The sequence below is a fragment of the Passer montanus genome, unplaced genomic scaffold (assembly GCF_014805655.1).
Source record: "Passer montanus isolate IOZ18808 unplaced genomic scaffold, ASM1480565v1 scaffold45, whole genome shotgun sequence".
Taxonomy (NCBI): Eukaryota; Metazoa; Chordata; class Aves; order Passeriformes; family Passeridae; genus Passer; species Passer montanus.
The window spans coordinates 4784378-4797748 of record NW_024369373.1 but is presented as its reverse complement, the minus strand read 5'-3'; the positions used below and the strand labels follow the sequence as shown (position 1 = coordinate 4797748).

At 43.1% G+C, this 13371-nt stretch overlaps 1 protein-coding gene across 5 annotated transcripts in view; it reads right to left on the bottom strand.

Moving 5' to 3' along the window:
• Nucleotides 1–924: 924 nt before the first annotated feature.
• Nucleotides 925–13371, bottom strand: part of CTCF (CCCTC-binding factor) — a 34671-nt gene continuing 22224 nt past the window's right edge. For all 5 annotated transcript variants that reach the window (XM_039721493.1, XM_039721496.1, XM_039721491.1 and 2 more), the window contains 9 exons: nt 13008–13178; nt 12236–12369; nt 10829–10949; nt 9902–10051; nt 8425–8585; nt 7839–8021; nt 7311–7446; nt 4535–4702; nt 925–3528 (listed from right to left, as the gene is read on the bottom strand). In XM_039721493.1, the coding sequence (XP_039577427.1) occupies nt 3347–3528; nt 4535–4702; nt 7311–7446; nt 7839–8021; nt 8425–8585; nt 9902–10051; nt 10829–10949; nt 12236–12369; nt 13008–13178 (1406 nt within the window). In that variant the 3' untranslated portion in view covers nt 925–3346. The remainder of the gene's footprint in view (nt 3529–4534; nt 4703–7310; nt 7447–7838; nt 8022–8424; nt 8586–9901; nt 10052–10828; nt 10950–12235; nt 12370–13007; nt 13179–13371) is intronic.

Genomic DNA, 13371 nt, shown 5'->3' with positions numbered 1-13371 from the left:
CACCCCACTTGTCAGCATGGGGTTGAGCCACAGGGTTTAAGATATGATGTTTCTCCTTACAGATCCCAAGAACACCTTTGGTTTTCCCACTCACCACAAAGCCTCCCTAGCTCCAGGCTTACATAAAACCACCTCAGCACTGCCTCAGACAGAAACATCTTTGGCTTCATAGCACACAAGCTCCTTGCCCAGCTGGGGAAGCACTTGAGGATTTACCCATTTCTCAGCCAGACCTGACTTCTCACAGAAGCAGCCCTTACACAACCTCCCACCTGCTGCAACAAGCCTCCAGCCTCAGGACTCCAAACTTCCACCTCCAGACAGGCTTTCCTTGGCAGTCATAGAAGGACCATCACTCAAGAGCAGGGATAACGAGTCACCAAACACCTAGTGAAAGCCAGAACTAGCAGCTCTTGTGCTTGGTTACAGTCTCCTTAGTGCCATTTGCAGTGACTCCTGTACCAGCAGTAGGAGGTTCTATGCTGAACCTGCAGTGACTGCCCACAGCTGGCACCCCAAGCTGCTGTCACAGGTAATTAAAAAAAACACACCACAGAAACTCCACCCAAGTACCAGTCGAATTTTTCAGAATAAAATGGAAACAATATTCCTGTTAACTAAACATTTAAAATCACAGTCAAAACAAACAGAATTAACAACTACTCCTGTGTTACTCCAAGCTCAAGCTGTCAACACCAACATTTGCATTTTACATCCTCCCTCCTCCACACACAGAGCAGCGCACCCTGATTTAAAGTCATGGACAGGTACCTTGCATTTGGCATGGGGCAGAGGGAACACCTGCAGCGAGAAAGGAGCCAGTCCCTGCTGACAGCATCCTTCTGGGAAGAGCAGCTTTTCCATCTGGAGATGGCTGCAGGTCGCACCGTTGATGCACACAAAGGAAGCACCAGTGAGCACACGTGTTAATCCGTTATTATTTATTAGCTGTACAGCAGTATATTCTCCTTCCCAGCTTTCAAACCCCATTACATATTTTATAACAGTATTTTTTTTTCCCGTGTTGGCTTCCTAAAATAATGAAAAATATCACACAGTACAGCTAAGTACAAAAATGCATCAACCTAGAGTCTGATAGCTAAACTGATAGCTCTCTTAAAAGCGATACATAGAAGAAAAATTTGTTTGAAATCAGCAAGACTGAGGCTCTATAAAAAGCTTACATATTTTAACATGTGACATTTTCATATACAGGCATCATTTGTATTTCACATTATTCCTTTTTTTGTCTTTATCAGAGATTCAAAAATCGTAGAATTACTGACCTATTAATAAAATTTCCTGGCCCAGGTTGAGGGCTGCAGTGACCCACTCATAAATCACCACTTTTGTCTTAACATAGGATTCATAAACACAAAATACAACTACAAGATAGAGCAAAGAAAATGTTATTTGTGAAATTACAACTCAAAAAGGTTAATTATATGTTTCAAATTGGTTGGATGGTCACATCCAGAGGGCAGTGGTCAACAGCTTAGACTCTGGATGGACAGCAGTGACTGGTGCCCCTCAGGGGTCCATACTGGGACCAGTGTTATTTACTATCACCGTTAATGGCATAGATGAAGGGATGGAGTACACCCTCAGCAGGTTTGCTAACACCAAGCTTAGGGTGCAGTGACACACCTGAAGGACAGGGCCATTCAGAGGGACCTGCACAAGCTCAGGAAGTGGCCCTTGGGAATCTCATGAGGCTTAACAAGACCCAGTGCAAGGCAGTGCAGCTGGGTTGGGGCAACCCTTGGGATCAATCCAGGCTGGGAATGAACAGATCCAGAGCAGCCCTGGGGAGAAGGACTTGGGGGAGCTGGTGGGAGAGACTGGACATGGCCCAGCCGTGTGTGCTGGGCTGCATACAGAGCCCTGGGGGCAGCAGGGAGGGGGAATTAAGCCCCTCTGCCCCACTCAGGTGAGACCCCACCTGCAGTGCTGCATCCAGCTCTGGGGTCCCTGGGACAAGGAGGACATCGAACTGCCGGAGCGAGTCCAGAGGAGGCCACAAACATGATCTGAGGGATGGAGCACCATTCCTATGAGGAAAGACTGAGAGAGCTGGAGTTATTCAGCCTGGAGAAGAGAAGGTTTTGGGATGATCTTAATGTGGCCTTACAGAACCTTGCAGGGAACCTACAAGAGTGCTGGAGAGGGACTTTTGGCAAGGGAATGGAGAGACAGGACAACAGGGAATGGCTTCAAACTGACAGAGGGCAGGGTTAGATGGGCTATTAGGAAGAAATTCCTCCCTGTGAGGGTGGTGAGGCCCTGGAACAGGTTGCCCAGAGAAACTTACTGCCCCATCCCTGTAAGTGTTCAAGGCCAGGTTGGACAGAGCTTGGAGAAAGCTGGTCTAGTGAAAAGCGTCCCTGCCTGTGGCAGCGGGGTAGAACTAGATGGTCTACAAAAGTGCCTTCTAACCCAAGCCAGTCTAAGATTCTATAAAATACAATTTTTTGTGCTTCAAAACCAGATTTCACATGTGGGTTTCTCTTGTTCTGCAAGCAATAGTCTGGGTACATATTTTCTCTACCTTATCAACAGCTTTTCCAACATTTACACTTTATCAATTCTCGTCACTTAGTTTGAAAGGAATTAGAATACTGGGGTTTCTTTAAAATGCATTTTTGCATACCTCTTAATTAATGGAAAAAGATTAAAATGTAAAAAAAAAGTTATTTACAAGCTTGACCATTACAGAAATGCTTTGCAGAAAGCAAAGCATATTAAGGACAGAAACCAGTTGGAGCATGCCAAAACTACCATGTGCAGCCGACTTGGAGAACCGGAGCTACTCAGTGGGAGAAAGCAAAAACAAAAAACAAAAAAAAAACCAAAACAAAACAAAAAACCAACCAAAAAAACATTTCAAAAGTCTAGAACCCTCCCAAGTCTGCATTTACAGTTAAAAACACTACTGAGAGAAGAGGCTCAAGGACTCTGGGAACTGGAAGGGCAAGTCCGGAGTGGTTTTCCACATACTCTAGTCAAGGCTTCCACTTCTGTATATTAAAACTTGCTGCATGTAAACACGGCCCTTGGACCAGCTTTACAATGCAGTTCAGAGCAAAACTAAATCAAGCATCTCAGAGGAAACCCTCAAGGACTCCAAAATATTTCCTAATGTTCCATGATCCTGTAATGCTAACATAAAACAGCAAGTTCTAGTTAAATCACATTCTAACATTGTTTTATTCCCAGTATGTTTGGTAAAATGGTCTAAAATGATGCACTTCCCAAAGCCAAGAAAAAAGATTAAAGGAAAAAAATAGATTTGAGCCGCTTAAACACAGCCCAGGCCAGTTCAGTCAGCCAACGTGGTGTTCCTCCATCACCGGTCCATCATGCTGAGAATCATCTCAGGGGTGAGGTCTCCATTGGGAGCTTCCACTACAGCAGGCTGAGCTTCCTCCTCTTCCTCTGCTGTTTCTGCATCAGGTTCTTTCTTCACTTCAACTATAATGTTTTCAATTTCACCAGTGTTCTGGTCTTCAACCTGAATGATTGCTGCAGCTGGAAGGGCAAAGACAAAGCAGGAGGGGGGACAAACAGATTATTTTACTGTTTCCAGAGCCAGCCTGCATGCCTCTAGCAGGTCTTTGGTAAGACTATTCCATGGCAAAGGAAGGTGAGGCCAACAGCAAGCACTCCCCCCACAGTGGGAAGCAATTCAACCCACCTCACTCACTGAAGACCAAGCTTCTATTTCATTGCCCCTTTATAAAGACAGGCCCCCAGTACAACAGTTCCAGTGTGCATTTTCATATTAAACATTTTTCAAACAATGGATTTCTCAGAATAATGAACAAAACCAAAGCCCATATCAATATATGGGCCTAAGACAAAGCTTAAACTTAAGGGGAAATTGGTAATGACAAATTGATTATTAAATGTTTCCACAGAATAACTCCAGAGAGAAAACAGGCTACACTTGTATCACTGAGCAGATAGCCAAGCCACTGAGAAAGCCACCAACTCCTAACAGGAACTAATTTCCTGTCCTACTCTGAGGTTAAAATGTACTTACTTCGACTTTGCACAGTTACAATGTCTATTCTTAACCACATCCCTGTGGAGCTGAAACGACACCTGCACTGGTCCTTGCTCAGAACTAACGGCCTGAAGCAAGTTCATTTGTGGCAACACCTGCAAAACCTAGTCAGGTAAGAACACCATGATGTTTTCACTGCCAGCTATTTTCCCAAGGACTGTACGTTGGCAGAGACACCATAACTGGTACAAAAAGAAGTGATCAATTTGCACAACTATGAAATGAAACAATACTAAACAAACATAATGGCCTTTTTTTTTTAGCATGGCCTGAAGTGGCCATGTTCCCTCGTGACCAGGAAACCCTTGCAACAGATTTCAAGGTGAGTTCTTAGCAATGTAGAGACAAGTACAGTTACCTACTTCTAAAATAATCTTATTTGCAGGGATCACATCTACAAGAATGGCCAAATCCAAGGAAAAGGTGCTAAAGCAAGCAGGGTACGGCCAGCTTCAATTAGTGACTTACGCTGGGATTGTTTTGGTTGTGCAGCAGCTTTGCCTGGTGGTCTTCCTCTTCTTTTCTTACTGGGAGGTGGTGCAGGAGCCTCTTGCTCAACTTCTGGTTCAGCCTCAATTTCTACTGCTGTCTCCTCCTCATCTTCATTATCATCCAAATCTGGTTCAGCATTTTCCTCTGTAAGAAAGAATGTCAGATAAATCTTCAGTTTTAACAAGACTAAAACACATCCATCTACAAAAAAGCACCATCAAATCCCATCCAAAAGGGATGGATTTGAAGGAGTCAGCTCTGCTGAGAAAGAAGGCAGTAAGGCTTTTGTTCAGAAGCTGTTGCCACAGACTGTTAATCTGTTACCCTCGCTAAGAGGGAACAAGCTGTCCTTCAGAAAGCAAAAGGTAATTAAATTTTGTTCATTGGTAAAAGCAGCTCTGCACATGCACAAAGGAGCTCAGAGACAACAGCACAAGGGAGACCAAATAACACATGGCTGAGCTACTCCCAAGCCCAGCAGAGGATCCAACAGCCCATCCAAGTCCCACCTGCACAACACAGAGCACAGCATTGCACAATGGAAGGTGGGAGCCCAAATTCACAGCTTTTGAGGAACAAACCTCTTGTCAGGACACCCTCAGGAGAGCCACTAGGTGTGAAACCCATCCCAATGAGTCACAGGAAGCAGCTCTTGACATCACCTTTGGTACTATGGGGTGTTGGGGAATTCCTGGCTGGGACATAATGCAGGAGGAAGGATCACAAAGGACTATTTGCAGGATGTTTAGGGGAGGAGATGAGGCTATTTCAAGAAGTGTGGGGAAAATAGAGGGGCAAGGGGATAAAGAGGTAGATCCCATGTAAATTGCTGTAGCAGCCATTCCAGGATCTCTGTGAAACAGGAGAACCCCAACAGGCATCCAAGAGCCAGTCTCCTACCCCTCAAGCCCTACACTTCATTCTTCACAACACTCCTTAAACCTAATAGGTGACGACCATCAACACGTTCAGAATGTGAAAACACAAAAAAGCAGTGAGAGATGTCAAAGAGAATAATATTGTTTGGACAGCAAAATGACTGCCCTTAAACTTGTAAGGCTGTTCACTACAGGAGTGGCTTCACTCAAGAATACACAGGCCACAAGGATACTTCCTTTTATCTGACTAAAGGGAAAAACTCCAACCCACACTGGGGCATGCACAAGCTGCATGATTTTACAATCATGGTTCCCCACCATGAGGAATTTATTTATTGGATTTCTCAGATCCCACCTTTTTAGAGGTTCTTGACATTCTCCCCTCAATGTCCATCAATTAACATTCTGTCTAATATTGGGCAGCCAGGAGACAAAACTGTCACTGTTTGGGGTCTTTCCCCCACCTCTCCCATTAACAAAAAAAGGTCTATTTCATCCCAGCTTTGCTCATAATTTTTAGGTATTTAGTAGTTGCCAAACCTCATGAAACTGCAGAAATCCAAATAAACACAACAGTGAATAATGCAATTCCTCAAGCAGGTGATTAGCACATCTTTCTTACAGCTACTCAGCTCTCACTGGTCAATTCTTCATGTTTATCAAATGACTTCTGAGGTCAACCCACACTTGCACTTCTACTGAGGCTGAAGGGATTCCCTCAGCACAGAGCCTGGCATCATTCACTGCATATCATCACAAAGCTCATTACAAAGCCTGACTTTTGATGAGCTCCCCCTACAAAAAACTGTTTTAAACTCAGACCAAACCAACTAAATAAAATGTGAGTTTTCAGAACAGGCTGAACTCCCAGGAAGATTTAAAATCAGATACTAAGAATGCAATACTCCAGAATGCCACATTTTGTATTACCGTCCATCAGTTACTTTACCCTGCCTCCATTACCTTTTCATGTTTTAAATGCACAATTAGTTACATGTGCTTTATTCACCTAATACATTTTTCTAAATATCTATACAAACATGAGTTTAAGCATCAATATCTATAGCTTTTGAATCAAGGTTTGCAAATCATTTGATTATACTCATCCTAAAACTTGTTTGCCATGTGAAATTTTCAGATATGCATTGTCTAGCCAGAAATATCCCTGTTCTCCCAACCTACACCCCTTGATTAATTACACCAAGCACTCCAGATAAAAGACTAATCAGCAACACTCCTTTTGCAAAATCATCTTTGAACTGGTTGGTCTTGAGACTCTACTTGGCTCTTCCTGTTGAAGACATAATGAAGTTTTTCCTCTACCAGGAGACAAGAGTAGGACTGAGTTCTTCCTTCATATACAGTATTAATCTCACAGTATTAATCTCTCTTCATATACAGTATTAATGTCTCAACACCACTCCCTTGGATGTTGCCTTTCTCCACAGAAGCAGCCAAACTATTCAGTGGTGGAGTTGTCTGGGCATGCCACCCAGTAATGGTGAAGAATGATCAAGTCACATTTCATAGCAATGCACTGCAGAACCACACAGCCTCTTTTGGGACTCTGAAAAAAATTACCAGAGAGTTTCCCACACAGGCAGGGCAGGAATGGCACAGCTGACACAAGGGGTGGCAGAAAGTGTTTTTTAAACTACTGTCTTGAAACAGGCCTGGGACAGCAGGCTGTGTATTATCCCTCACAGACAGTACATCCCTCTGTACTTGGCCTTGTATCACCATGTTCTGTGTTTGCCAACCAGACAAGACTCTTTCAAGTGCCAGAAGAAACCTGCAGAACTGGCAAACCAGCAGCTAACACACAGAGTGAATCACAGACCTGTAACTCTCAGAAGGTACTGAGCTGTTCTTACCACTATCAGAAGAATCTTCTTTCTTGGAACGCATCTTTCTCTTCCGGCCACGTTTGCCTTTCTTTGTCTCTCCTCCGTTCTCTCCTTCCCCACCATCTAGGCCAGAGCAGTTATCAGCATGTCTGGCCATTGTGTTCTACCCAGAGAAAGATCAGAAACACACAAAAAGTTAAAACATGCACTGAATTCAAGATCAGACATTCTGGCTCTGTATTTTCAAACATGTTTCTGGTAACTTTGCCTTTTGCTCTTTAAAGAGAGATTCTTGAGGGGAAACGGGTACATTCATTAACTTTATGAATGAAATTGCATTTCCAATGCATTTCCTTCATTGCTCATGATGTGAACACTAATATTCATCGGTACCAATTCTCAATTCTCTCTCCTCTCTTTCCCTCTCAAAGAGAAGGGCTCTATTAAAAGATTCATATTTTACCCTGTACCTCACCCATCTTTCCTTTTGGGTAAAGATTTCCCTCCCCTTGGCTCCAAAAGCCTCATTCCACCCCTCAAAGCATATTCCCTTACCCTGCGAGTGAATGTTTTGCCACACTTGGAGCAGACAAAGGCAGCAGGGACAAAGTTGGGATCGTGGTATCTCTTGAAGTGCATGTCGAGGAGCTGCTTCTGGCGGAAGGTTTTATCGCAATGGCTACAGGCATAAGGCTTTTCTCCAGTATGGGTCCGTTTGTGCATGACCATGTGCCGCTCCTGGCACGGACAGGAAAAATGGAAACTCATAAATGGATACAGAAAAGTGAATTTTCAGCTAAAACGAGGCCAAAATTTTATGGTTAATATCAGGAAAAGAATTATTCCACATCAATGCAAGAACATCTTGATTGACAGCATATTCAGCCCTAGCTATTCCCATCCTATAGGGACTCTTATTCCTTAGTCAAGGGGTACATCAAGGTTATGAATTAGAAGGTTCTTCTCTACAGGAGAGAATCACACAAGAAAAGGCCACTTGTACTCTCCTTTACACCCTTCAAAAAATTTAGAGAGCTAATTTGATCTTGACAGCTGGTCAAATCTAAAAGCTAAGATTTCCATCCTATACTTTCAGCTCCTGTCCTAACACTCTTAAGGGGTGCCAGTGGCCCCAGCTTACCTGTCTGCAGGCATAGTCACACTGGTCACACTTGAAGCGCTTCTCGTTCTTGTGGGACTTTTGATGCTGGATGAGGGCATACCTCTCATGGAACACAGCGTCACAGTAGCGACACTTCTTGCCCTGCTCAATGTAGGAATGCTGCTTCCGCAAGTGGACACCTACAGGAAAAAGAATCAAAAGCTTTCACCACCATGGCTTTCCAAGCATGAAAGATGAGCCCACAGTCCTTCAGTGATCCTCCAAAACTCAGCCAAAATAGTAGAATTTAGGATTCAACTAAAAACCTGAAGGACTCACAAGTAAAACCAACTGGAATAATTTCTAGACAGAAAGAGCTCCCAGAAAAACTCCATTAAGATTTTCCACAGGATTCCAGATTTGGTTACTAGTTGCAATCTATGCTGATTCAGGATACTTGAATTTGATGACACGTGATTGTCAAACTAAAATGTCTTGTGGACTGTTATGTTTAAGACTAACTTGAATTGCCTGGATACAACCAGAAGCCAGGTAATTCAGTGGGGGGAAACAGGATTTTCTGCAGGATTAGAAGTCAGAGTGACAGGACTAGAAGGCAACAGGGATACCAGCAGATAATCCCCAAAAGGTTTTAGTCACTTCTTTAAAATCCCCCAACTAAGAGCATACCACAGCTGCACGAGGTAGCTTAGGGTAGATTAAAGCATTATTAGAAGAAAAATTCTTCATAGCCAACATCAGTTTTCCTCTGTTGTAAATCAGCTTGTTTGCTCCTGACATCAACTGACTGCCTTCCTCTCAAACTGCCTCTCACTGTAGCACTTGTCTTCACTGGAATGGAGCCTGTTTTCCCATTTACTTGGGTGGTAATTCTGTTCAAAGACAGAAAGTTCTGCCAAATCGTGGCTCCTTCCTTTCCCTCAGCTGCTCTGGGCACGATATTGTTTGTCACCTTCTAGAAACAGAAGAGCTTGCCTGCTGGAATTACACTGGGTACTGCTCACTAGATCAGGAATGTCCTACTGCAAGGACTCGGGGCTTTTTTGAGCAAAAAAATCCCAGGAAGTTAAATGCTTGCTCTAATTCAAATCTTTTAACTTGATGAAAATATCTTTGCATGAAACAATGGCCTCCAATGTGCAAGAGGTTAACCCAAGTGATCTTCTTGCTTTTCAGATCCCAATCTTTATGCTGTTGAAATCTCAGTCCAAGTTCAATAAATGCCTTGCAGGTATGGGCAAACAGTAACTTCCCTGGTATGCTTGGAAAAAAAAAAAATCAAATAATGAGAAGAAACTGAAAATTGTTCTAACTTGCAGCAGCTATGGTAAGCTAAAGGTGTGTGTTACCAGCCCCAGATGTGAAGCTGTGCTTCATGTTGTGCAGTTACCAGACTGGCTGTTGGGTTAGGGGACAGCAGCTGGGTTATGTGGACTCTAATTCTGGGAAGTTTTGTATCATCTTCAGCAAATGGCCACATTTGGGAGACACGTACCCAGGTCACTCTTTCTTGCTATAACAGTATCACAGTGAGGACAGTGGAATTTGGCCACATTCTCCGTGTGCTTCTGCAAAATGTGCATCTTCATGGTACCGCTCTGAGTGAAGCGAGCGTGGCAGATGTAACATTCATATGGCTTCTCTCCTTCAGGAAAAAAAGAACAAGTACTTTTATTAAAAAGAAATCTCACCAAGAAGCCCCAAACAACCTCCCAGAAACTTGCAATACACAGACAACAGAAATTGTAATTCTACAATGTGCTCAGTAACAGTAAGTTATAGCTCAGTAAGTTATAGCTCCAGTAAATGTCTTTCCACAAATAAACTAAAGTTCAGTCCTTAAGGGAGTTAAATTATTCTTACTCTGAAAAATATAGGCAGGACTTACATGCTGCCAGAAGAGAGCAAGTCACATCAGATTTTTTTGGGGTGGAGGTTCTGAATGTTCATGTATACATAAAAGGGCATATTTCTCCCCTTCAATTTTAGCAATATGATTAATTTGGCACTGCAGTAACATTCTGTGCTAAAATCAGCCCTATTTATATTGAAGAAAAAATTAGCGTCTTTATGAACTAACATGCATGAGATGCTTTTAAAAATGCACTGAAGCACGAAACTGCAAATGGCTCTACTCTACAGCTGGAACACTGCAAACAGAAGAAACTTCTTCTGTTCATACTAGAAGTGCCTGCATTTTATCACCTCACAGTCAAACTAGAAATCAGAATCCTCCAAGCTCACTTCTCAGCGAAATAATTTAACCTGGTTTAAATTTACAAGTGCTTACAAAACGTGGTGCGTTCTCTTCAGCTACACACTTTAAAAAGGTTTTATATTAAACTACGCAATAGTGTTTGTTTGCTGTGTGTCAGCAGACACTGCAGCCTCAGCAATGACTAGGAGAACATGGCATGAGTACCGGAGTGGGTCCTCATGTGCCTCTTCAGTTTGTAGGTGTCTCTGCTGGCATAGCTGCACAGGCTGCACTGGAACGGGCGCTCCCCGGTGTGCGAGCGGATGTGGCGTTTCAATTTGCTAACCTGCAAGCCAAGGGCAACACTGAGTTAGCACAGACGAGCAGGCCAAAATCACAAGAAACCAGTCAAGAGTTTAAGGCAGTTTATATTTACTTAGGCACAAAACCAAACAAGCACTTTTCAGTGCCATTTTCCCACTGCACACAGCCACTTGCTCATGCCCACTCTACCTTGCCTCCCAGCTTCACTCCCAGTCTTGCCTGATGCTTGTTCCCACACTCAATGAGGCCTTTAGACTCTGTGCTCACCTTATTGTTATTGACCATCTCAGTATCTGAAGACACCCTAAAATTTTAAAATATCCTGGAGAGGCACAGTGACGTGGTGTGGGGAAGCTTAATTCTTTTCTCCTGCTTTTATTTAGAAGGTACAAACACAGCTCAAGGCAAGAACACCAAGGGTATGGCATTTTCTGCTCCAGCCTGATCATGCTGCTTAATCACCAACTTATGCCTACAAAAAGCAGCATGACCTCATAAGGACCAACTTGGTTATTCTTTCTTAATTTATACTATGAAAACCTCTGCAACATAACTTATTCAGCACTCAAACCACAGGACCTGAAGTGACAGCACTGCAGGCATAGCGTGGGCTGAAAAAAAAAACCTGAAGCCCCTACACAAGCTCTCCCACTGTAGCCTTCTTCCACTGCAGACATCCCATTTTTTAAAAATTATGTAGCTCATCATCTGGCTCAGATTTCCTTTCACAGTATAAAAGTTGTCCTATAAAATATCTAACAATACTGCATGGAGGGAAGGTATTCAAGAATGTCTAATCTGCTCAGGCAAATTAAGCTATCATCTAACATTAGCAAAGCTGCTTTTCACCAATACTGAGACAAAGGCTCATTAGTTTTAGCTGCAGACACCTTCATGGCATAAACAGATGATGTGCAGAATGCATGTTTCTAAAATGGGAGAGCACTGTGGACTGAAAGGACATCCCACTGCAGCAGGAAATGTCTGTCTGCTTCAACACGAAGCACACTACAATTCCTGCAATCAGCTTAAAGGACAAATAATTTAAGAAACTGTAACAACTATTGTCTCCAAAGAGGAAATGGATATCACCTAGATTTTCTGTAAGTGACCTCAGACTGCTTTCTAATTCACTGAGGAAACCCCACCATTTGCTTCCAAGAGCAGCCCTGATTTATAATTTCTTTTTCCCAGAGCCTTTCAACCAAATGGCCAAAGAGGAAATGCCTAGGAACAGAGTTTGTAACAGATGGTGAACAAGCTTTGAAGTGCACAAGGAAGCAGTCAGCACTGTAACAAGTCCCATACCTCCACACTGGCATAGTCACACATGGAACATTTGAATGGTTTCTCGTGGGTGTGTTTGTAGCGGCGATGCCGAACCAACTCTCCACTGGTCACAAAGGCCATGTCGCAGTCTGGGCACTTGTGAGGGCGAGTACCTAACGGTGTGCAGCAGGACAGGAAGACAGTGACACACAGATTTAGTGACTAAAGAAAATATGGGGCAGTGCTGGTTGTGGATTTTTTTTTTTATTTTTTGTTTTTGAAGTGAATTAGCAAGACTGCTTTTATGTTCTGAAAGATTAAATTAGAGCAACAGAATGCACAAAAGTCAGAGGTTTTGTATAAATAACTAATAGATTTAAGATCTTAGAGAATTAATATCCTTTCAGTGAGGAAATAGACTCCTTTATTTTTGTACCACTTGGTTGTTTACACATTAGAAACCAGCTAGTTAGGCGTAAATTCAGTAAGCAGAGAAAATGAGGGATTATGAATTACACTCTTGTTTTTGGCAGTAAGGCACAACAAGCTGAAAACATGAGTGCTAATGCCCAAGGCAAAGAGAACATTTCTATAACTTCAGGTAATTTGAGATCAAGCCCAGGATCAATTTTGTACCTGTGAACAGGATAAGCTCTGCATCTGACCTGGCCAGGCAGAAAACAACTATGCCATTTCCTCTTTTTTAGCTTGTTCCAGAAGAGAAAGTAGGAAAACAAGAAGGGTCTACATTCAGCCTTGTTGTGATGGCAGAGCAGACCCTAAAAGACAATGCATGCAAACCCAAGAGTACCTGTGTGAGTGTTGAGGTGGTTCCTCAGCAATGTGACTGTCCGGAAAGCCCTGCCACAGAGATGGCACTTGTGTGGTCTTTCATCGGTGTGGCTCTTCATGTGGCGGTCCAGGTTGGAACGACGCGGACAAGTGTAACTGCACAGCTCGCACTGGAATGTCTTCTTTACACCTGGGCATGAAGGAAATCATCTTTAGTGTTTGACAGTAGTGTGGGCTACTGTGTAACATAAGAGGAAAGATTCTTGGGGATGTAACTACTGCAAGGAACCACCATGCACCACTAAATCCAACTGCATTGCCTGTGGCTCGTTTGGATTCAATTTTCACTGGTATGCCAGAACTTAATGTTCCTTCTGCACTCT